This window comes from Canis lupus, chromosome 14 (assembly GCF_048164855.1).
Source record: "Canis lupus baileyi chromosome 14, mCanLup2.hap1, whole genome shotgun sequence".
In the NCBI taxonomy this organism is placed as follows: domain Eukaryota; kingdom Metazoa; phylum Chordata; class Mammalia; order Carnivora; family Canidae; genus Canis; species Canis lupus.
In genome coordinates, this window is record NC_132851.1 from 15,264,159 (window position 1) to 15,288,003 (window position 23,845).

Below are 23,845 nucleotides of genomic sequence, written 5' to 3' on the forward strand. Positions count from 1 at the left end.
GGAATGCAAACTGATGCAACCAGTCTGGAAAACAGTATGAGGGTTCCACAAAAAGTTAAAAATACAACTACCTTATGATCTAGCAATTGTACTACTAGATATTTAGTAAAAAAATAAAAAATACTGACTTGAAGGGACACATGCACCTCAATGTTTATGGTAGCATTATTAACAATAACCAAATTATGTAAAGAGCCCAAATGTCCATCAACTGATGAATGGAGAAAGAAGCGTTGTGTGTGAAACTAAACACAGATAAATCTGCTTTAAAATTACAGAAAAATAAAGAAACAAAATTTCCAAAAATTGATGAAATGAGAGTTCTCATTTGCTTTATAAGAAGGCAGTGTACTATCCAATATAAGTCAAAATATACTATCTATGCTTTCATATCTCACATCCTTCTCTAACTCATAATGAAAAAAAATTCAAATAGATAAATTATATCTTCTTACATTAAAAAACTAATATCTGAAAGATTTTGTTTGATAGATTTCTCATATGAACATATATTGTGTTTCATTGCCTTGACTTTATTTCCTATTTCTTCATGGCTAATAAGGTCAAGAAATTTTTTTGCTATTTTTCCCTATCCACAAGCCAAAATTATTTCTAAGCATAAGATTAATGTTAATGATAAATTTATATTAGTCTTTTATTCACAGGCTCTCAAAATTTTTAGCTTTTTGTCAAATTTTTAATTTATAACCTTTACAAATTTTATATCAGAGATGTGTTTTTTATATACACCGTATATAAAATATATATATTGTGAATTTTAAATCCCCATTTCCATTTGCCTTTTAATATAAGGATGACTTCTAAAATTTACTATTATATTCAGCAGCTTTCACATTTTATTTAGTGTAATCTATCAATCTTTTCCTTAGTGACATATTTTCCTTTTAGCTTTTGTTAGTTAGAAAGCTTTCCTGTCCCATGAGCTGACAATATCCTGCTGTAATTCTTCATGGACTTTACATTTTCATTTTTAAAATTTAATTACTCACAGTCATCTGAAATTTATGTTGTAGTACCTGTGTTAGGAAATCAAATCAATTCATCATATAAACTCCTACTGCTCTGACATAAAACAAGCAAACAAAAGTACAAAAAGACAAATGAGAGACTGATTATACAAATAAATATAGACAGAGAAATCCTAAAGAAATTATGATTAAATAGGTATAACTTATACTATAGAAAGATAATTCAGCAAATATCCTTAAGTATAAAAGATAGGGAAGAAAAGGAAAGAAATACTACTCATTAGTTTCAGATGATATTTCCAAATTTTCTGAAAGTATACATAGACTATTAATTAAATGCTTATTAAATGCTTTCTAAAATAATACTAAATATGAGAAAAACACATTTGGAGTTTTTAGATAGCATCTACCCTTTTGAAGTATCTTTATAAAATAATTCTTTTTTTAAAAAATATTTTATTTATTTAATTGAAATAGAAATAGAAAGGGAACACAAGCATAGGAAAGGGTAGAGGGAAAGGAAGACACAGACTCCCTGCTGAGTAGGGAGCCCAATGCAGCTTGATCCCAGGATGCTGGGATCATGACCTGAGCTAAAGGCTTAACCAACAGAACCACCCAGGTGCCCTATAAAATGATTCTTAAAAATATCTTTTATTTGGCATTTTAGGGGGGACGCCTGGGTGGCTCAGTGGCTGAGCATCTGCCTTTGTCTCAGGTTGTGATCCTGGAGTCCCAGGATCAAGTCCCCCATCGGGCTCCCCGCAGGGAGCCTGCTTCTCCCTTGGCCTATGTCTCTGCCTCTCTCTGTGTGTTTCTCATAAGTAAATAAAATATCTTTTAAAAATGTATCTGGCATTTTAAGAGGTGATTGAAGTTGATCTAAGATTCGCGGAATCCAGCTACTGCAGTGATAGAACACATGATACACACGTACTGGGAAACAGTTTCCCTTATGCTTCTCAAGTTTTCCATGTCTTGTAAGCAGATGTACTGATTGTTCAGCAGCAATATGAGAATAATCATGCCCCTCCAGAGCAAAGGGCCTTATGCTCTATCTACTGTAAAACAACCCAGTTTCGTAAGGGCGGAGTTCATCTCCTATAGCTCACCCCACTGTGTATGGGGCATCATCTGGCCCTCTTCTCATTGTCCGGTGAGAATTGAGGCTCTGGGAACCTGAGTAATTGCTGATACCTGGCTATTTATATTGTTAAAGGTAATGAAGTCCTTGTCCCTGACTTGAAGTTTTGTGTCTTCTGTCAGCATCCAAGAAACTGTGCCAGGCTGATTTGTTAACTTTTGAGTTGGGCAAAATCTCAGAACCTTCACACTTCTTGACAATATATAGATTTTGAACTATTAACTTTTTACAGATGGGTCAATAGTTTCTATTACTCCTTTGTTACCCAAAGAAAATATTATATTATCAAAATGACCAAAACAACACTGTGCTACAGTTTAACACATACTGCTACCTTCAGTTCTATGCATCATTTTTTCTAGCCACCATATCTGTACAAAAACATTTTTCTTTGCTCTGAGGTCCTTATAATTATCCATAAAGTTCTTTTGAAATTTTGTTTAAGCACTTGCTTAAAGGATTGTATTGATAAAATGAGTATTATCTAATTAGTTTCTGCACAAGACTTGGCATTCTTCCATTGTGCTGTCTCTTCAAGTCAATGGGAATGACTGCCTACTCATGCTCCAGTTCTGTCTAGCACTGATGTGTTTAGCCCCGAGTTGCAACTCTTGAGTGAATTACTTCTCTTAGCCTCTATCAGAGTTTTGACCTTTGTCAGTGAAAGAGAACTGTGTGTCTGTGCGGATATGTAAAAATTATCATTTATTTATTTGGTTCAAATAAACAATGGATTATTATTCCATTAGCTCTTTGATTCTAGGAAAACTTAGATCAGGATGGCACTGCATAATTTTTTGAGCCCAAATAACACTTGAATAAACTGTCACTTCCATTTTCTTATTTGAACTACTTTCTAAGAAAGACAAAACAAATATCAGGATACAGTGTTCCTGTGGAGAAGATGGAAATTCAGAGTTTATATGTCATGATCAAGCATTATAATGTAAATGGATATATAGATATATAATACATGTTTAATATTGACTGTATATTAATATTATGTATTCACTATTATAGCAATGTTATGTCAATATATAATTTCAAGTTTATTGAGACACCTGGGTGGCTCAGTGTTTGAGCATCTGCCTTTGGCTCAGATCATGATCCTGGGTCCTGGGATCAAGTGCCACATCGGGCTCCCCACAGGGAGGCTGCTTCTTCCTCCGCCTGTGTCTCTACCTATCTCTGTGTCTCTCATGAATAAGTAACAAAATCTTAAAAAAAGAAAGATTATATAATTTTATTAAAATATTGAATACATTTTGTAAACTATATTTTCTTGTGTGGTATGGGAAAAATCAAAAATCCATCTTAAAACTGAGAGTTGTGTAACAAGTAATGAAAATGAGGTTTTATAGCAATTACTTCTCTATGCAGAAATATAATCTTATCTTATACAGTATGCATACCCCTTAAAATGATTGATGCTGTTTATTATTCTTATTACATATTTGCATTTTATTTTATATACGTTTTCTTTTTTGTGATATTAGATGATACCTATCAAAGGGCACAACTATTTTTATAAGTAAGAACTCATTTCATATTTAATTTTCTGTGATATTTCATCATTCTCATAGTCAAATAATAAACATCAAATTATATTTTTCTAACTTACTACTTTTTAGTAGGAGGAATCAAGATAAACTAATTTCTTAACCAAGCTTATTAGCATATTTTCTTGTAAGCTATTAATTATAACAATTTATCACAATGTATGGTCTTTGAATGTATAAAACATACAAAGAAATCTTTGACTTATAACTAGAATCTTAAATTATCACTGTCTCAAATTCCATTGTAACACACATATCAAAGTGATAAATTATAGCAATTGACAGAAACAACACGTTTAGCAATATATATAAAAGAAGGAAATTCAATGTGAAATGAGATTACGTACTAAGTTTAATAATTCTATTTCTGTAGAATAAAATACAATTTTCAACATTATCCTATTTTTTCCACATGAGTCACAAAGATTAAATAGGTCATATATCACTGGTTTTAGCAATTTTTCATTTTCAGCTTGATTTTATGCCATATGAGCAATTTTATATTTTTAAAAATGCTTCATAAAGAAACTACTTCAAGTAAATAAAGATTTTTAAGCAAAAAATATGCACAAAAGGAAAATAATTTTACATCTCATTTATGGCTATTCTCAAATAAAAGGCCCCAAATTTCACTTAAAACTTATTTATTTAAGGTAAATATCAATGGCTATCACACGTTCTAAGTGGTTAAACATAACCTGTATCTGTCTTTTAAGACATTGGAATTTTAATTCTTGGAAAGTGGGAGATGTATTAAATCTTGCCTCATAACTGATGAAATTATTAGATATCTATATATCAGTTGAGTTCAACAAGCATGTATTAAGTGCTTTCCATGTGCCATGTTTGCAAAACAAGTAAAACAGATTCAAAACCCTAAGGATGCTCATAGCCTATGTGAACAAAAACATATGAAACAGTAAGATACCTATTGTTACAAGGTGTGTACATATCTAAGCACAGAGCAAAAGATCATTGAGCATTTTGGACTCAATCCTGGATTCCATAAATGACTTTCTGTAAAGGATTAAGGCCTGTACAAAATTTGGAAGAGTAAGAAATGAATGGGCCAATGAGTTTTGTACAGGGAGTTCAGGACAGAAAAGACAGAGATATATGATAGAATAGTTTAATTTTTATTTATTTATGATAGTCACACACAGAGAGAGAGAGGCAGAGACATAGGCAGAGGGAGAGGGAGAAGCAGGCTCCATGCACCAGGAGCTCGGACGTGGGATTCGATCCCGGGTCTCCAGGATCGCGCCCTGGGCCAAAGGCAGGCGCTATACCCCTGCGCCACCCAGGGATCCCTGATAGAATAGTTTAAATAGCATAGTATATGTAGAAATTTAATACACATTAATGTGATTATTTCATGAATTAAGGTAATAGGAGAGAAATAAAACTGGGTAGCTATCTGACTATGGAGTTGCATATGCTACACTGTGCAGAAATGAGAAATATTTAAATGTCTGAAAGTATTCATGAATTGACAGTACTGTTGAAGTTCTGTTGTGAGTACAGTGAAAGTGATCTATATCTTCCTGAATAGTAGACGTAAAACAACTCAAAAATTAATACATTCTTGTTTATACCCACCCACATACTTATACCACTGAGTCATTCAAATCCATTCTGAAAATGATATTTATGGAGAAGACTGATTTGTGTCATTCTCTGGGTTGGGATTTTGAACACTCCAAACTGTTTAAAAGGGGGAAAAGACAATACTGACTTGGCTAGAAGGTCACTTTGGGATTAGGATATTTCTATACCTAAGTAGGCTGACTCTATGAAACCTCAAAGGCAAAAGATTTGAATTTGAGCAAGAGGAAAAATTGTCTTTACATGTATGACATCTGTGTTTTTTTAATATAATATCTTTCATTTATTCTTAAAAGTATTTAAGGTAATGACCCATTAACTTCTTTTATGAACCTAACTTAACTTTATTGCTAGCAAACTGTTTAATATATTTAATTTTATTACATAAATTTCTCTTGCTACCATTCAACTGTCTTGCCAGAAGGATAATTAACTTGATCCTAAATTGTAAGCTGTTCATTAAATTTCATGGTACTGCAGGTTAAATTTTTAAAGCTTAGGAATTTAAAATAACCCCTAAAATTAAAAATCACTAAATTCATTTGATGTTCTCAAAAACAAACTTTTAATAAATATGTGTGACAGCTAAATAGAATAATAGTAAGTACTATAAAATTCATTTCTATGTCAAGTATTTAAAAAAGACAAAGAATATGTAGGTGAGACACAGTATATGTAAAAATACATTTCAGCTTTTATGTTTCATATTGTCTTACCACACAGGGTTCTCAGTAATTTTTATTTTTACAATACTCTTTTATACTGAACTCTATGATCCTATTCATTCAACTGTAAATGGAACTATAGTTTATAGTTAGATATAAAATAGGTCTTCAAAATATACATGGTTTATATTTATAGGGCACTTAAACATATTTGTACATTAATGTTAATTTTTTGTTAAATTCTTGCTCATTACATTTTATCATATAATTTTCTAGGTTGGGAAAATCCATGTGAAATATTTAGCACTGTGATTGGCAGGAAAAGATCACTCAGTGAATGTTACCTCGTGACAGTAGTGCTATTAGCCAAATTTTTGTTTTTGAATTAAAATGTGAAAATGATTTAACAGTATATTTTCTAAAGGTAAAAGTTTTAATCCTATAATTCCTAAATTACTTAGCCATACACATCAATAATCATTAAAGCATAAGAACTACCTTGTGTTTGAAGTGAGTTTTCAAGACTATAATTTTTAAATCTGTTTCTAATCATTGAATTGGTTCACTGATACATGCTGAAGTTATTCATTGGGATTCTTACAGACATTAGAGTAACCACTTGCTATAATATATATAATAATATTTAGTATGTGCATAATCCACTATATATTTTCATTATATTACTTTGTTTCCACAATAAATGATTCCAAAGTAGTCAAACATTCCATGTCATATAACTATATGCTCTTTTACCTATAAAAACTGATTATGCATCTTTAAGTAAAATGTAAAAAAATTCTATTATACAAAAAACTTTTAGCAGAAACTGGACTACATTTCAAATTCTGTTTGGCAGATTTAGGAAAGACCTATGTGCATTTCTCACTATGTGCTCCATAGAACGCAGATCTTACCAGATTTATCTCTATCACATTTTAAAAAATGGTTAATAGACGATTCAACCTAGTATACATTAGTGTTTCTTGAATTTACTGTTTCAAAGAACAGTATTTTAGTCATTTGTTTTTATTAAGATTTTAAAAAATGGAACCAAAATTCTGCAAAAAATCAAACCTCAGGAAATAGTGACCAGATATTGAGGTATGTGGTAGACAGTAATGAGCAAAGATAAAGATAAATACAGCTAGATATTAATGGGAACATTTTCCACAGAAATTTAACAACTCACAGCTTTGACTTTAAGGAGATTAAAAGAAAAGTATTTCCAGTAAATGATTAAGAGCTCTTAAACTTGATCATTATTTATGAAACACATCCTCCACAGTTTTAAAGTAAATGGGCTGAAGCAGGGCAATAGAAGTTTATAAGAATGGAATTCTGTGAAGATCAAAGACTGACTTACATTTATTAATTATTTTTTTCTATATTGGATTTACAATTGTGATTGCAATGCATATTCTAGGACTCCACTCCAAAGTCTAATTCAGAATATATAACTGGGGCCAAGAATTCTATATTTTACATTTTAACAAATTCTCCATAGGATTCTGATACATGTGGTCCAGTGTTGGCAAATTGAGAAACACAGATAGATGCACAAATATTACTAATAAATAGAGATCTCATAAATTCTAATACATAAGGACAAGATCTTAGGACACTTTAAAAAATTAAGATGATAGGTACAGCAAAAGGGATATAGTCAGTGGTATTGTAATAGGGGTTGCATGGTGACAGATGGTAGCTATGCCTGTGATGAATATAGCACAACCTATAGACTTGTTGGATCGCTATGTTGTACACCTGAAACTAACAATGTGTATCAACTATACTTCAATTTTTTAAAAAAAATCACTATTAAATGATTATATAGAGGAAATGGAATGAAAATAAATGAGATTCAGATATTAGAATCATCTGGGAAAAAAAAATCATGCAGGTATAAATTTAGAGGAGATGTCCAGATTAGTAGATGAATTTTATCGTAGACAAAATAGAATCTGGAGTTGTGGTTTGAGCTAATTGGATCCAAAATGTAGGGATGTGGAGAATGAGCTTTGAAATTTCAAACTAAATTTTCCAGACTTCACAATACAATAGTCTAGCCTTACCTGCAGTTTTGCTTTCCTCTGCTTCAGTTACCTGGAGTCAACTCTGGTCCTAATTCTACTTCTGTGACACCTGGGCGGCTCAGTGGTTACTTGTCTGCCTTTGGTTCAGGGTGTATGGTCCTGCATCAGACTCCCTGTGAGGAGCCTGCTTCTCCCTCTGCCTTTGTCCCTCTCTCTCTCTCTCTCTCTCTCTCTCTCTGTCTCTCGTGAATATTCTACTTCTGACGAATCATCAGGCTAACTCTACATCAAAGTGCCTGCATCATTCACCTCACTTCATCTCCTTACATAGGCATTTTATCATCTCACATCATCACAAGCAGCGTAAGTACAGAATATTTTGAGAGAGAGCAAGAGAAAGACCACATTCACAAAACTTTTGTTACAATATATTATTATAACGATTCATTTTATTATTGTTGCTAATGTCTTACTATGCCTAATTTTTTGTAAGATTTATTTACTTTTCTTTAGAGAGAGAGTGTGTGAGAAGGAGAAAGGGGCAGAGGGAGAAGGAGAGAGAATCCTCAGGTAGACTACCATTGAGCTCAGAGCCCTTCAGAAGCCAGGATCAATCTCACTACCTGAGATTGTTACTGAGCTGAAATCAAGAGTCAGATGCTTAACCAGCTGTGCCATCCAGGCACCCCACTATACTTAATTTAAACTAAACTTTAACAAAGGTATATATGTAAAGAGGAAATAAGTATATATAGAGTTTGGTACTATCCACAATTACAGGCATCCTCTGTGGAGCCTGGAACACATCTCCTGTGGTTAAGAGGGGACTGCTATACACCAGCTAGCCTTGACAGTATCATTGACCGTCTTCCCCCACCCCCACCACCAAATATCTCTGGAACCAGTGAATATGTCATGGGACATGGCAAAAAAAAAAACAAAAAAACCTTGTAAATATGATTAAGCATAAGGAATTTTACAGAGGGAGATTAGACATGCTTACCCAGGTGGGCCCAATTTAATCAACAGGCTCTTAAAAACAAGAAATTTCTCTACTTAAAGTCGGAGATGAGGGATGCCTGGGTGGCTAGATGAGTGTCTGTCTTCAGCTCAGGACGTGGTTCCAGGATCACAGCGTTGAGTCCTATATCGGGCTCCTTGTGAGGAGCCTGCTTGTCCCTCTGCCTCTGTCTCTGCCTATTTCTCTGTCTCCCATTAATGAATGAATGAATGAATGAATGAATGAGTGAATAAACAGATATTAAATAATAAATAAATAAATAAATAAATAAATAAATAAATAAATAAATAAAATCTTAAAGAAAAAAGAGATGTGTGGTGGAAGAAGGCAGTAGAGAAATGACTTCAGATGGGGAAGTCAGAAGATTTCAGAGAAATTTTGAGTATGAGAAGGATGCAGTGTACCACTTGCTGGCTCTCAGACATAGGGCCCAAGTTCAGGGAAGAGAGAGGCTTTCAGGGGCTATGGTACTAGTAACTCCCCAGAGCCATCAGATATGAGCCCAACCAGCTGACATTTTTATTTCAGCCTTGTGAGACCCTGAACAGAGAAACTGGCAGAGACCACCAGGGCTTCTCAGTTCCAGAACTGTGAGTTAATATATTTATGTCTTAAGAGCAAAATTTGTGTTCATTTCTTACAGTAGCAATAGAAAACACACAGTAGAGGGTACCATCACAAATCAATGCTTGAAGATGTTCTGTAACATGAATACCAATCCTTCAATGCTATGTGGATGCCTAATACCTTATATTTTAAGTCAGGACCTCCAAAACATACGTTTAAATGTCATGGAGATATATGAAGCCATTTTTGCAGAAGAGAAAAGGCAGAAATTTAATGTTGTATGTGTAGAAAGAATGGAGAGCTTTGAAAATATTTTTGAGTATATTTCATGAAACTTGACAGTCAAAACAGAAAACATGGCAACATCCTAACTCATCTTCCAAGTTACTGCATTTTCAGCATACTTAGTACTTACTGAAAGAATAAACTAACCTAAAATATATTCATGCTTTGATGAACAGAGTACAGGTTTTCTATTAAGGAGCTTTTAATAGAAAATTATTGTATTACTAACTCCTTCCATATTGCCAAAATTACACTTAAAATTAAACCTTTGTGTTTTTAGTGTTTTGAACTATGAATTAAGTTGCCAAGATAAAAATACTCAACTATTGTGAAAGCACCTTAGAAAAATAATGATTATTACTAGCACAATGGAGGAAAACAAATTTTACAATGTAGCAAGATAGTTCAGAAATATATAGTAGGTAGAATATAGTGCTAAAAACTGCTATGATGTGTCATTATTTAGAATATAAAAAAGATAAAATATTTTTACTCAATTGCTTGTTAGAGGATTTTTTTTTTTCTGGTGAGAAAGATAGCACTAAGATGAAATGTTTGCTTTAAAACTTTCCCCACATGCAAACTGTTAACCTTTATACTAAAGCAATTCTACCTTACATATGCTTTCCAGTGTGGTCTTTAAACATATATTATTTTGAATTATCATGTGCTTTAGAATGTAACCACCCTTGTGACTGTATCTGTACCTGTATCTGTGTGTATTGTTATAAGGTTTTAGATCTGGTGTGATGCATTCTAGTAATATGGTCGTGGAGAAGTGAGTTGAAATCTGATATGCTACTCCTATAGGTAGAGAGGGGTTCTTCCCTAAATGAGATGCAACTTTATTGTTAAATTACATAGAGGAAAAATTACAAGTCCACAACCTCCATCTGAAACCTTCAGGAATAGAGTATTTTTACCAGCAGAATTTTTCACATTTTAAAAAAGGAATACAGGCAGATTCTGTACATTTTTAACACCATCAGCAGAGCCTGTGGTAAACTAAATTATCAAACAATATTTGTATAACAAAACATAAGTATCCACACTATGTGGGATAAATAAAGGTTATTAGTGGCCTCTAATTAGTTCAGACCAGATTTTGATGCCAAATTAGTTTGTTCCGACTTCCAGATAAAAGTTTTAATTTCAAGAGTTTCTTAGTTTCCTTCTCTGTAGTTTTAGGGATTATGGATCGGTGGGACTAGAAAGACTGGCTTAGAATGGAAGATGTGAACTCTTGTCTCTTAATAGACCTTTCCTCTTGACTAGCACAGAAAACAGAGTACCAGTTTATTTTCTAGCAGAGAGGCAAAGCACAGAGGAACATAGGGTGAGGTCTGTGATGTCTAAATCTTGAATTAGACCTACTTTCTTGCTACTTGCATTTTGTTCACGTTTGTTAAGTCTAATCCCATAATGGTTTCATGGTCTTATCTCCTAAGAAGACTTAAGAGAAAGATATTCCTCTATTCAGGTACACTGCAATGAAACATTAAAGCCCACTAATTCTAGCATTTTGTTATCTATTAATAATTAAGAGGGTGACTCTTAGAAAAGGATTTGAGATAGCAGGTTGAACTGCATTTTCCCAGTGATTCTTCTTCCATTTCCACCATAGAAAATTTTGGTTTGACTCTATTAGACTGGACACCGGTCTTTTTATATTTCCATCACTTACCTTCATAATATACTTTAAACCCATGAGCGCTAACTGCAAAATCACTGGTCAAACGTAGTGAGAACACAGATTTGGTACTTGTCACTGGCGGTGGCAGATGGAATCCTGTTAACCTAAAAACATATATGGAATTAATTGTTAGTGTTATAGACATTTTACCTAACAAATTTGAAAGAGAATTAAAAGTCATTTTATCAAATCCCCAAACTTTGTATAAGTAGATGTGTATATATGTGCATTAGGATTTATAAATGAATTTATAACATTGATTGAAAGTCACTCATCAAAAACAATTACTGTAGGCATATATAAATATATGGTGATTTACATATATTAATATGCATAACTATCATATCTATTACATATATCATCTCTGTGAAAATACTGATTTAAACTTTGGGAAATGAATTGCAGAGTATGTGTTTTTAGCTATCTTTTGCTCTTGATTTTAACAACTGAATATTCAGAAGATATTTTTGCCAAATTGTTTTCCTGATAGTTTAGAATATATATATGCAGTAGGAAGTATTTATTGAAATTTAATATTAAAGGAAGAGATCTGATCTAAATATGAAATCTTGAAACTGAAAAGTCTACAAAGGATAAGAGATTTTGTTTTATCAGATTCCAAACTTTCATAAGTTCTATTAAATTTAATAGTTGTAGATTACGTTTTGGTTATACTGCAATTTTTAAATATTCTATTTATTTATTGAAAGAGAAAAAATGAGAGATAGAGAAAGAGCCCAGGTCTAGGGTGAGGGGCAGAGGAAGAAGCCAACTCCTGGTTGAACAGGAAACCAGTTGCTGGGCTCCAGTCTTGTGATCCAGGATCATGACCTGAGGGGAAGGCAGAAACTTAATTACTGAGCCAACCAGGTGTCCCTATATTGCATATTTATATAAAACAAATATTTTCTGATATTTTAGCCATAATTTATTACTTTTTATGCTAATAACTTAGTAAGTATAGTTACAAGATGGATCATATATTAATTAACAATTGATACTTTGTCTAAACCAGAAAAGAGAAATTTAAATTTAAAAAATGCACACAAGGTATAATTTTCCTAAAACTAATGAAAATATATAATTTTTAATTTTTCTATGAATTGCCTTTTATGTTATTTATTTTCTCATTTTTCTCATCAATATGAGAATAAGAATTAATAATTTTATGCAGTGGAATTAAGACTATTTTTTATATACTTTCTATTTTTGCCCAACATTGTACATATAGGATTAATCTACATTGAAATTACCATATATTTCATTGCCAGATAGCAATAATTCTTATTTGTCTCAGGTGTATTTATACTCTAAAAATTAAGAACCACAAAAAGATTTTGTGGGCTAGATTTATCAACATTTACCCCATTTAAATTAAAACAGAAAAATTTTACATGTGTATTTATCACTTTAAGAATAACCAGATAAGCATATTGCAGGTTGCATAAATCATATTTTAATTCAAAATAATTTTCTTTTCCAAAAAATGACTAGAATGTATTGTATTCTGTTTTTGGAAATCTTTTTAATATCTGGCCTATTAGCAGAAATCAGTTGGATTCTTATATATACTTCTTTATTCAATATTTTGCATTATGTTATTTTGGTTGATGGGTATAAAGAACTCTCGCCTTACTTACATATGTAGTTGGAAAAGGGAAGAGAATTCTAAAAGCTTTTGCAGATAAGTACTCTTCTTTGATACTACACAAAACTTTACAAGTTAGTTGCAATGTTGAATTCAAACCATATCAAGTAGTTTTTATACTCTGTAGCATTAAAATTCATTACTTCCCCTTGTTCTTATAATGGGTTCTTTTTACCATGCATTTTTTAACATGTATCAGTAATTTGGAATATATTGGTTCACTGAGTTAGATCTTCCAAATGTTCATACACTTTATTATAAAGTATCAAAAAATCACATTTATTTTTATTGCTACTAATCTCATTAGAAAAATATTTAAACTTGCAGAAGCTTTAAAACTTACAGTAATGGATTAAAGTTTTACAAAATTCTAATTTTTTACTTGTAAATTCAGATTTCATCATAGACAATATTTCCTGTCATTTTCCCTTGAAGTAACAATTCATGTTCTGTGTGTGTGTGTGTGTGTGTGTGTGCCTGTGTTGAAAAAAATATATACCAAATACCCAAATGTGACTATATTTTTATGTCAGTCACTTTAGTAAAAAGAATGTTTGATGAAAAAGTGGCCAGTTGAGCTGACAACTCAATCATACAACTGTTTTTGCTTGAACAACCATCATATTTTGGTAAGCATAGAAAAGATTGTTTTGTTTTGTTTGCATACTTTTCATTTTGTTACACAGGTCATTTAAAAGAGGGGCTTTACAAGGTAGACATTTAATGAAATAACTATAGCTTCAACAGGACTATTCTTAAGTACAATGGACTTTTTTTCACACTAAAAGTGTGTGGCAGTAAAGAATACAATGCCTAATGACTATTTTTACAGTTTGAGGTCAGTAATTGTGATTTTTAATGCATCAGCATTTTCACCCATCATTACTTTTGTATCATGGGGTCAAATGTCAACACAGTCAAAAAGGTGTGACTAATGTCTCAGTATCATTATGGAAACAGTTTTGATCTTCTGAACTCCCTAAAAATGTCTCAGGACCTTCAAGGATTCATGGAAAACATTTGGGAACCACTGCTGTATAGGAATCTATTGCCATAAATATACCACACTAAATTCATTATTCTACTGTTGTTTAAAATTTCTGTTTTCAAAAAAAAATAAATAAATAAAATAAAATAAAATTTCTGTTTTCATCAACATTCTTGGAAAAGCTCACTTGTGTGTACTTATCTGGTAGTTCCTCTAGGTTTTATAAGCATTTAAAGCTTTAAATATTCCTCTTTTCACCACATAAATACATGAGCTATTTGGCTCATGATTAGAAGTATATGTCTTAAATTATAAACCTATGAGTTGATTTACTTCTATCTTCTTACCAATATATTGGTACTAATTTGAATTGCAATTAGATATCATTTTCTGTATGAATTTAATCCTTTGAAATTCTTGAGATTTGCTTTATGGGTCTGATATTGTAATTTTTTTGTTATGCACCTAGTTTTCTTATAAAGAAAAGCGTATTATTTTTCTATTGCTAATCCAAATTCCACAAACTTAAAACACTTTATTAATTGTCTCATAGTTACACAGGTATTGGTAGAAGGTAGCTCAGCTGATTCTCTGCTTTGAGTTTCATGAAGCCGAAATCAAGGTGTTAGCTGGGCTGCATTGCTTCTGGAAACTCTGGAGCAGAATTTGCTTTCACTTCCAAATGTATAAGGCTGTTGCCAGAATTAAATTCCATGTAGCTGTAGGACTAAGGTCCTGTTTCCTTGCTGGCTGTTGACTTTGGGTCATTCTCAGGCTTTAGGGATTTCCTGCATTTGTTAGTTTGAGACTGCCATTCCTCCATCGTGAGAGTCAGCAAGAACGGTCCACGTTCTCATTCTTTAAATCTCTCTGGTCTTTCCTTCTACCTCATCCTTCTGAGGCTACCTCTTCTGCCTCTAGATGAAGAGAGTTCCCAACTGTTAAATGCGCATATAATTAAATTGTGTTCAGGTTGATAATTCAGATATCTTCTTTTTTTTTAATTCAGATATCTTCTTTTATGACATCTGTCTCAATTCCATTTGCATAGTTATTTTTACCATGCGATATACTCACAAGTTTTTAAAGAACCATTATTCTGAGATCATTCTGGCTACTATTATGAGTATTTATCATTAGCTGGGAGCAGCATACAATATATCTTTTAGTTAAATATATTAATTATGTTCAGGTGTTCTCTGTGCTGACTACATTTTTAAAATCTGATCTACTAGCTACTGAAAGAGATATGCTAAAATCTCACAATAGCATTGTGATTTTTATATTTATCCTTGTAGTTATGTTCATTTTAAAATATATTTGGAGCTAAATTATTAAGTGTATACAAGTTTAAATTATATTTCCTAGTGAAGTAAACATTTTTCTTTATGAAGTGCTACTCTATTTCTTTTCTTTATTTTTTTTTCTTTTTTTTTTTTCTTTTGAGGGGGGTACAGAAAGAGAGAGGAAGAGAGAATCTTAAGCAGGTTCCATGCCCAGCACAGAGCCTAATGTAGGGCTCAATTTCAGAACCATGAGATCATGATCAAGAGTCAGATGCTTAACTGATTGAGCCACTCAGGTGCCCCTAATCTATGTCTATTAATGATTTGATCTTAATCTTTGTCTTATCTGGTAGTAATAAACCTAAAACCTAATTTACTAGAACTAGTCTAGAACACCTTTTAGCCTATAAATTTTTGGTATCCTTATTTTTAAAGATATGTCAGTTATGACCAGAATATACTAGTCTTTTATATACATAAAAGGCTATACTTTTATCTACATAAAAGATTATACCTTTATAATTTAATTATATAATCTTGGCCTTTTATTTACAAATATGTTTAATGAACTAAAACTTACATAAAGAGGATGACAACATGTCAAATTTGTACATACTGCTGTATTTTCACAAATTAAATATTTTAGATCAAGAAACAAAAGACAGCAAGAAATATTGAATGTCTGTTTATATTTCCTCCCATTCATTACTCTCATTCCTCCCTAAAGATAACCACTTGCCTGATTTCTAGCTAAACAAATTAATTTTGCATGTTTTAAAGCTTTATATAAATGAAATTATATATAATAAAATTATTTCACTATGGCTTTCCTGACTCAGCATTGTTTGTACTATTGCAGCAGTAATATGGAAATTAACTTTCAGTACTATATAGGATTTCATTTTATACCTCAATTTATTTAGCCATTCTGCTGCTAGCAGATTTTTCTATTTCCAGTTGGGTCTTTTATAAATAATACTGCCATAAATTTTTGTTTACTTGTTTTGTAAGCATACATACATATTTCTACTGGGAATATATCTAGTGGTAGAATTGCAGGGTCATTCAGTAACTAATTAGTTATTATATAAGTTTCTAGAGGTATTAAAACTTTACTTCTTGATTTGAATCTATATAAATAAAATACTTCTCACTTTAAATGCTCATACTAGTTTTTCATACACACACAAAAAAAGAAACACTATGAGGAAGGGGCAAAAAAGAAGAATGGTTTTGCACCACACAAGAATTCTGAAAAACTAGTTACATCATAACCTGCTAAGACGTTATGCCTATTACAATTATACATCTAATGTTATGTTTTGAGTGATGGCACTCCCAAAATACCCAGGCTCTAGTCCCTGGAATTTTGAAATATCTCACCTTATATGAAAAAAGGAATGTTACAGATGTTTTAAGACTAGGAGATTATCTGATTACCTTAGATTATCTGAATGGGTTCAGAGTAATCAAAAGGATCTTTATAAGAGAGAAACAGGAAAGTTAGAGAGAGAGAGTAGGAGAGAGGATAACAGAGTAGAGGTTAGAGAGATGTGATTGCTGGCTGTGAAGATGGCAGAGGAATTAAGCCAAAGAATGCCAAGCAGCCTCCACTAGCTAGAAAAGGCAAGGAACAAATTCTCATCTAATGCCTCCAGAAGGAAGACAGACCTGTCGACACCTTGATTTCCATCCAGTTAAATCCATCATGGACTTCATTTTCCTAGACTGCAAAGTAACAAATTTATGCTGTTTAAACTACTAAGTAATTTGTTGCCCCAGAAATATTTTTTTAAAGGTGTTTAAAATACTAATTTACTCCATAAATGAAACTGGAAATCCTATACAACCTAGTGACCACACCAAGTCACTGAGACCCATGTTGATCTGCAAAATGAGTAGATTCAAAGCCTATTAGTGCAAAATTTATTTGACTATAACTTTAGAAGAAAAATTTCTTTGTACAGGTGAAATATGCAATTCACCTAGAAGGTACAAGAGAATGGGAGAAATTAAATAATTTGATCAAGTTCATAGGAGATCCAAGTCCAAAACTATGACTTACTGTGTCCCATTTTCTGTTGAACATGCTGTTTATCCTATCATTGTCTTTGACATGTTGATTAAGTAAAAAATATTAAATATTTGAACTAATGTGCAAATAAACACCCAATTATTTTACACGCAAACTCACTTTATACCTATTTGCATATGTTAAATAATCAGTATTTTTAGACAATATTTAGGACACTACACTATTTAAATTACCCAAAATAATAGTGGACAATGCAGAGAATGTTTTCTTTTTATTAAAAACTAGTTTTCTACAGTCATCTATAAATAATCAGCAGGTAGTGACATGTTATATATTATGAGATTTAGTTTTCTTTTTCAATTCAATAAATAAGAAAGGATGTATGTATTAGACTTATTTCCGTGATAGTTATCAATATGTGGATTTCCAAGAACTTGTTTTCCTCCCGCCTATAATACCTTACTTTATTAATCTGAAAATAAACTCTTTCAGTTATGAATCCTATTAGTTATAGGTATACCTTGTTTTATTGAGCTCTGCTTTTTTTAACTTTTTAGATATTATTATTTTTTTTTTACAATTGGAGGTTTGTGGCAATCCTGCATTGAACAGTTCTGTTGATGCTGTTTTTCCAACTGCATTTGCTCACTATCTTTGTGTCACATTTTGTAATTCTTACAATATTTCAATCTTTTTCATTATAATAATATTTGTCACAGTGACCTGTGATCCTGGGCTTTGATGTTATTATTTGACCCTGTTACTATAAACTGAAGTGCAATAATCTCATGATAAAACTTTAAAGGATGAGGGGTTGCTTCTTATGGATGAACAAATAAGGGGTTTCTTGAGGTAGAATCTACTCCTGCTGAGGATACTGTGAAGACTATTGAAATGACAACAAAGGATTTAGAATATTAAATAATTAATTGATAAACCATGCTGGAATATGAGAGGATTGACTCCAGTTTTGAAACATGTTCTGCTGTAGGTAAATGCTATCAAACAGCATTGCATGCTATAGTGAAATTCTTATGAAAAGAACAGTAAATTGACATAGCAAATATCATTATTTTCTTATTTTAAAAAATTCCTGGGATCCCTGGGTGGCGCAGCAGTTTAGCGCCTGCCTTTGGCCCAGGGTGTGATCCTGGAGACCCGGGATCGAATCCCACGTCGGGCTCCTGGTGCATGGAGCCTGCTTCTCCCTCTGCCTGTGTCTCTGCCTCTCTTTCTCTCTCTCTCTCTCTCTCTGTGACTATCATAAATAAATAAATAAAAATTTTTAAATAAAAATAAAAAATAAAAAAAAAGAAATTCCTGGGGTGGCTGGCTCAGCGGTTTAGCGCTGCCTTCAGTCCAGGGCCTGATGCTGGAAACCCGGGATCGAGTCCTGCATCGGGATCCCTGCATGGAGCCTGCTTCTCCCTCTGCCTGAGTCTGTACCTCTCTCTCTCTCTCTCTCTCTCTCTCTCATAAATAAATAAATAAAATCTTAAAAAGAAAAAAAAAAGGAAATTGCTATAGCCACCCCAACCTTTAGCAACCACCACCCTGATCAGTCAGCATCCACCAACACAGTGACAAGACTCTCCCTCAGCAAAAAAATTATGACTCACTGAAGGATCAGAGATTGATTAGCAGTTTTAGTAATAAAGTATTTTTTAATTTAAGGCATGTTCTTTTTTTACATATGCTATTGCACCACTCAATAGACTACAGTGCAGTGTAAGCACAGATTTTATGTGCACTGAGAAACCAAAAAAAAACTACATTTGGCTTGCTTTATTGCAATAATCCCTTTATTGTAGTGGTCTGTAACTGAATCTTCAATATTTCTAAGATAAGTCTTTTCTTTACAAGATTTTATTTATAATTTAATATTTATGTGTGATTATTTATTAAGCATCTCTTCTCTTTTGGATGCTAACCTTTGTGAAGTCCTTAGAACTCACTAGTTTATCATCAGTGCTTTCATGCAGTACATATCATTTAAGATGGCCCTCAATAAATAGCTATTAAGTTAATGAATGAGGGTGGGTGGTAGGAGAAGATGAATGCCATCAGAACACTTTCTTTTTCAAACCAAGAAACTGTGTTCTTGTAACAGAGTGTCCTCAAGTATCACAAGGATGTAAAGGACTTCAATTGTTAAGAAAATTCAGATAGTCTATGTAGACACTTCTGTTTAGAAAGACTTATCATTTACCATAATATTAACCTGAAAAGTTAAAGGAAGATCATATATCTTATGCACTTCTATTTGAAGTATCTTTCAGGATATAACTATATAGTTTTAAAATTTATTTTCCAAGTAAAACTAGCATGATTTTTAAATTTTTTTTATTTTAATATGAATTATAAATTACAATATTTAAATATACATGTATTGCACTTGAACCTAACATGTTTTCTAGGTAATCTAAAAGTATAATATTTTATAGATAAGCATGATCTTTTTCCATAGAATCATTTTACTAATTTGGGTACTTGAGAAATATCAGAGGTTGTTGTATATTTTAAAGGTCATGCACTTCAAATGAGTGATCCTGTTACTTCCCATAAGTCCTTGTAGAAGAAAGCATTCTTTAAACATTTCCTTTCACAAAGATTCAGGAACATTAATGATGCTTAACATCATAATGAGTAACTAGTTTCAGGGAAAATTAACTAATGAACTTATAACTTTATATCAATGACTAATATGAAAAATACTAAAATAATTATTTGATAATTAATACAAAATTGATTGAAATTCAAATTATAAGAAAGTAATTTATAATGCCAAGGTATGCTCTTTAAATAAGAGGCTGTTTATTTAAAAATTTTTAGAAATTGATGGCAATTAATGTGCCATTTTATGGCTTAATGTAATGGAAACCTTTAAAGCACCAAAGATGATGGATAAGAATGATACTGTCTCATTATGTAAATAAGTTTACCAGCTTTTAACAGTGAGGTGTTATTTCTAAGAGACTGCATATCAAGAATGACTGGATCCATACTATCTCTAACAATGTAATCAAAGGCCTCTTTAAACAAAAATATGTATACATACACAAACATAAATATATTATGATATTTATATAATATATAACATATAAATATATATAACATATATGAATATATAACATATATTATATGTTAATATTATATATATTATATGTTAATATATGTTATATATTGTATATATAAAGTTTTATGTAATTTTTATATATAAAATTTTAATATAAAATATTTGTATAAAAATATATGTATTTTATGTTTCTGTATGTGCATATTTAATGCCCCTCTCAGTCAATTACAATAATTTAAACATTCTCTAGTTAAAGAATAAATGTAAAAACTATATTTTTAAAATCAAAAGGATATTAGGATATTACTGCTTATAAGGAGATTGGGTGGATACAGACATGGGAATGGGAAACGGCAAAAAGAGAGCAAAAGCTTTATTTTAAAACATAAGTGGTCAAGACTCCTGGGTGGCTCAGTGGTTAAGCATCTGCCTTAGGCTCAGAGCATGATCCCAGGGTTCTGGGATTGAGTCCCACATTGGGCTCCCCATGAAGCCTGCTCTTCCCTCTGCCCTTGTCTCTGCACTCTGCATCTCTCTCTGCGTCTCTCATGAACAGATATTAAAAAAAAAAAAATGTGGTAGCATTATCCCAAGTCCCTGGAATTTGTGATGGTTAACTAAGAAAATTCATATGGAATGGCCTAGTGTATTTTCTGGAATCAAAGAAATAGCCACTAAGTGTTAGTTTCATTAGTACTGTATCTCAAAATCCACTGCCCTTTCATTTGCATTCTGTGTCATACTATGGTTAAGACAAATTGTATTATAATGCCAGCATTATTATGATGATTTCTCATTACTCATAGTGAGAAAAATTTGATATGAATTATCTTACAATTTTACTTTGGTTATACAGTTCTTAAAAATGATCCGGGAGATATACAGGGAATTCTTTGCTGAAGTGAACTGTTAATTATTTAATTTCAAAATGAATGGGAAAACCACAGGAACAAGTAGATATTTAAAGTAATGACTGTTCTGTGAGAATAAATCATGCATGTCCTATTGATATTGGGGTACATGAAGCACAGCACAATAATTCATGGTTATGTCAAGATGTCAGTAATTGTAATATCAGAGGAAAAGATGACTGTGGCAATATTTGAGTAATTATATCATTTGTTGGGACTAAATGAGCTGAAACTTCTTTCAAATATAAAATTCCTGATAAAGGCATCCTGTGTGAGAAAGGCAAATTTACAATGTATGGAACATGTGCTAGGTATAGATCTAGTATAGATACTGATGTACATATGGATAGGGATTGGGGTAAAAATAAATATGACTCTGATTATAATAAAGATATAGCTAGAAAGGTAGGTGACTAGCATTCATTTTCACTTTTTTATATTCTTTCCACTGTATTGAAGTATCTGTAGATCTTGGAATTATGCTTGCCAAATACATCTCTTGCCAGGATTGTTCTATTAGTTTTTGCCACTTCCATATGATTTGGAACGTGAACTAAAAGCCTAAGTTATTAATACGTATTGGAAGGTAGATGTCTAGCAGGTGTTAGAGGTGAGATTTTCCTATCACCTTACCAGAATTCTTGTTTAAAGCAATTTGTTTTGATATTACAAACAATTGAGCTCATCACTGGGTTTTTTCCTACAGTTTCTGCAAATTTTTGAAAACCTGAAACCTAGTAGTGAATGTTCTCCATGACCTTCATTCCTCAACCTTAAATTCATTATTTTGTTATGAAATATTTTCTTTTTCACTATTAAATATTTTCTTCCTTTAAATACTTCAGGTTTTTCCCCTTATTTTCTGAACCTTAGAGATGCACAAATATTATAAAACCACTATTCCGGGGAGAAAACTTTTTCTTCCGTCAAAAACATAGTTTAAGAATGTCCTCAACTCTCTGTATCTAGAGATACTCCATTTACTTAAAACTCATTCTTTCCAGTGACTTTAGAGTTTCATCTTCAGAATCACCATTTTATCCAGGATCCATGCAAGATATTAGTAGAAATTTTCTTCAAAATTTAGCATTTTCAATTTTTCTATCTTGTGCATCTATTGCCAAACTTTTATAATGTTTTTATCTTGAACTACTTATCTTTAAAACTATAAATAATTAAAATTGCAAAGACAGTGTAGTTGAACTACTGAAAACATTTGAAGTACGGTGCGATTAATGAATGCCAGAAACTTAAATCTATTTTGGCGTCCCCACCTTGCACAATCACCTAAAATTGTTAATGGATGTATTAATCCAAAGTTGGAGTTTTAAGAAGCAGTTGAAGTTATGACTTTAAGATTGGATTCTAGAATTTACAATTGAAAAACACATATTCTACTGCTTATCAGCAATTTGATATTAAATAAGGGATTTCATCCCAATAAACTTGGGATAAAGGGGGTTAATACTAGGAAATATCCTATAGCCATATTGTGAGGATAAGTGGGATGATGCTTGTAAAAATTTAGCACAATGCCTAGCACATGCTAAATGCTATTTTTACCATAGTTATTTTGGTGATTAACCTATCCAGCTTTCATCTAATTAGCTATAAAGACATTAAATAACTCTGGTGCTGGACTTCCTGGAATAAATCTCGGTGTTGCCATTTGCTATTGTATGATATTGTGCAGTTTACTTCTCTCCCCATCTGTTTTCTCCCTGGTAAAATGTTAATGAAAATAGTACTAATCTCTCAAGTTTTTGTCAGTTTTAAATTAGGTAATATAAGTACATCAATTGGAACAATGTCTGGCATTTAGCAGATATTTACTACTATTTCTATTGACTCTTGATAACAGATGTGAGAGTTAGAAAGTTCTTTCATAGACATCCAAATTTTCTTCCTGTAGCACTCAATTATTGATACTTACAATAAACTTGAATTATATAGCTAAGTGTAATTCTTCAAGCATGTGGTATTATGCTCTTATAAGCCGGATTTTTTTTTTCCTCCTCCAAGTTTAACATCCTTAGGATTTTTATTTTGGTTATAAAACTAGTAAATACCCATTAAATGCTGTTGCTTGAATTACATGTAAGGCAAAACTATGAGCAAGAAAGAGATGAGAACCTTATTACGTCCCCAATCATTGATAAAGCTTTCCAATTAGGAAAAGGGAAGGAAAGAAAAAGGAGGAAGAGAAGAAGAGAAGAAGAGATGGGATGAGATCATATGTGTCTTTAGAAGCTTGAAATCCTTAACATTGAGTGAAGTGATCCCCCCCTCCATACCTGCTGTCTTTTGGGGGGTACATTCCAAAGACCTCTAATAGGCAGT

General features: G+C 32.1%; 1 protein-coding gene across 1 annotated transcript in view; it reads right to left on the reverse strand.

Annotated features, from left to right (window-relative positions):
- The window catches only part of CSMD3 (CUB and Sushi multiple domains 3), a 1,168,727-nt gene that overhangs the window by 984,532 nt on the left and 160,350 nt on the right, over nt 1–23,845 (reverse strand). Inside the window, exon 3 of the mRNA XM_072774281.1 lies at nt 11,553–11,665. Within this exon, the coding sequence (XP_072630382.1) occupies nt 11,553–11,665 (113 nt within the window). The remainder of the gene's footprint in view (nt 1–11,552; nt 11,666–23,845) is intronic.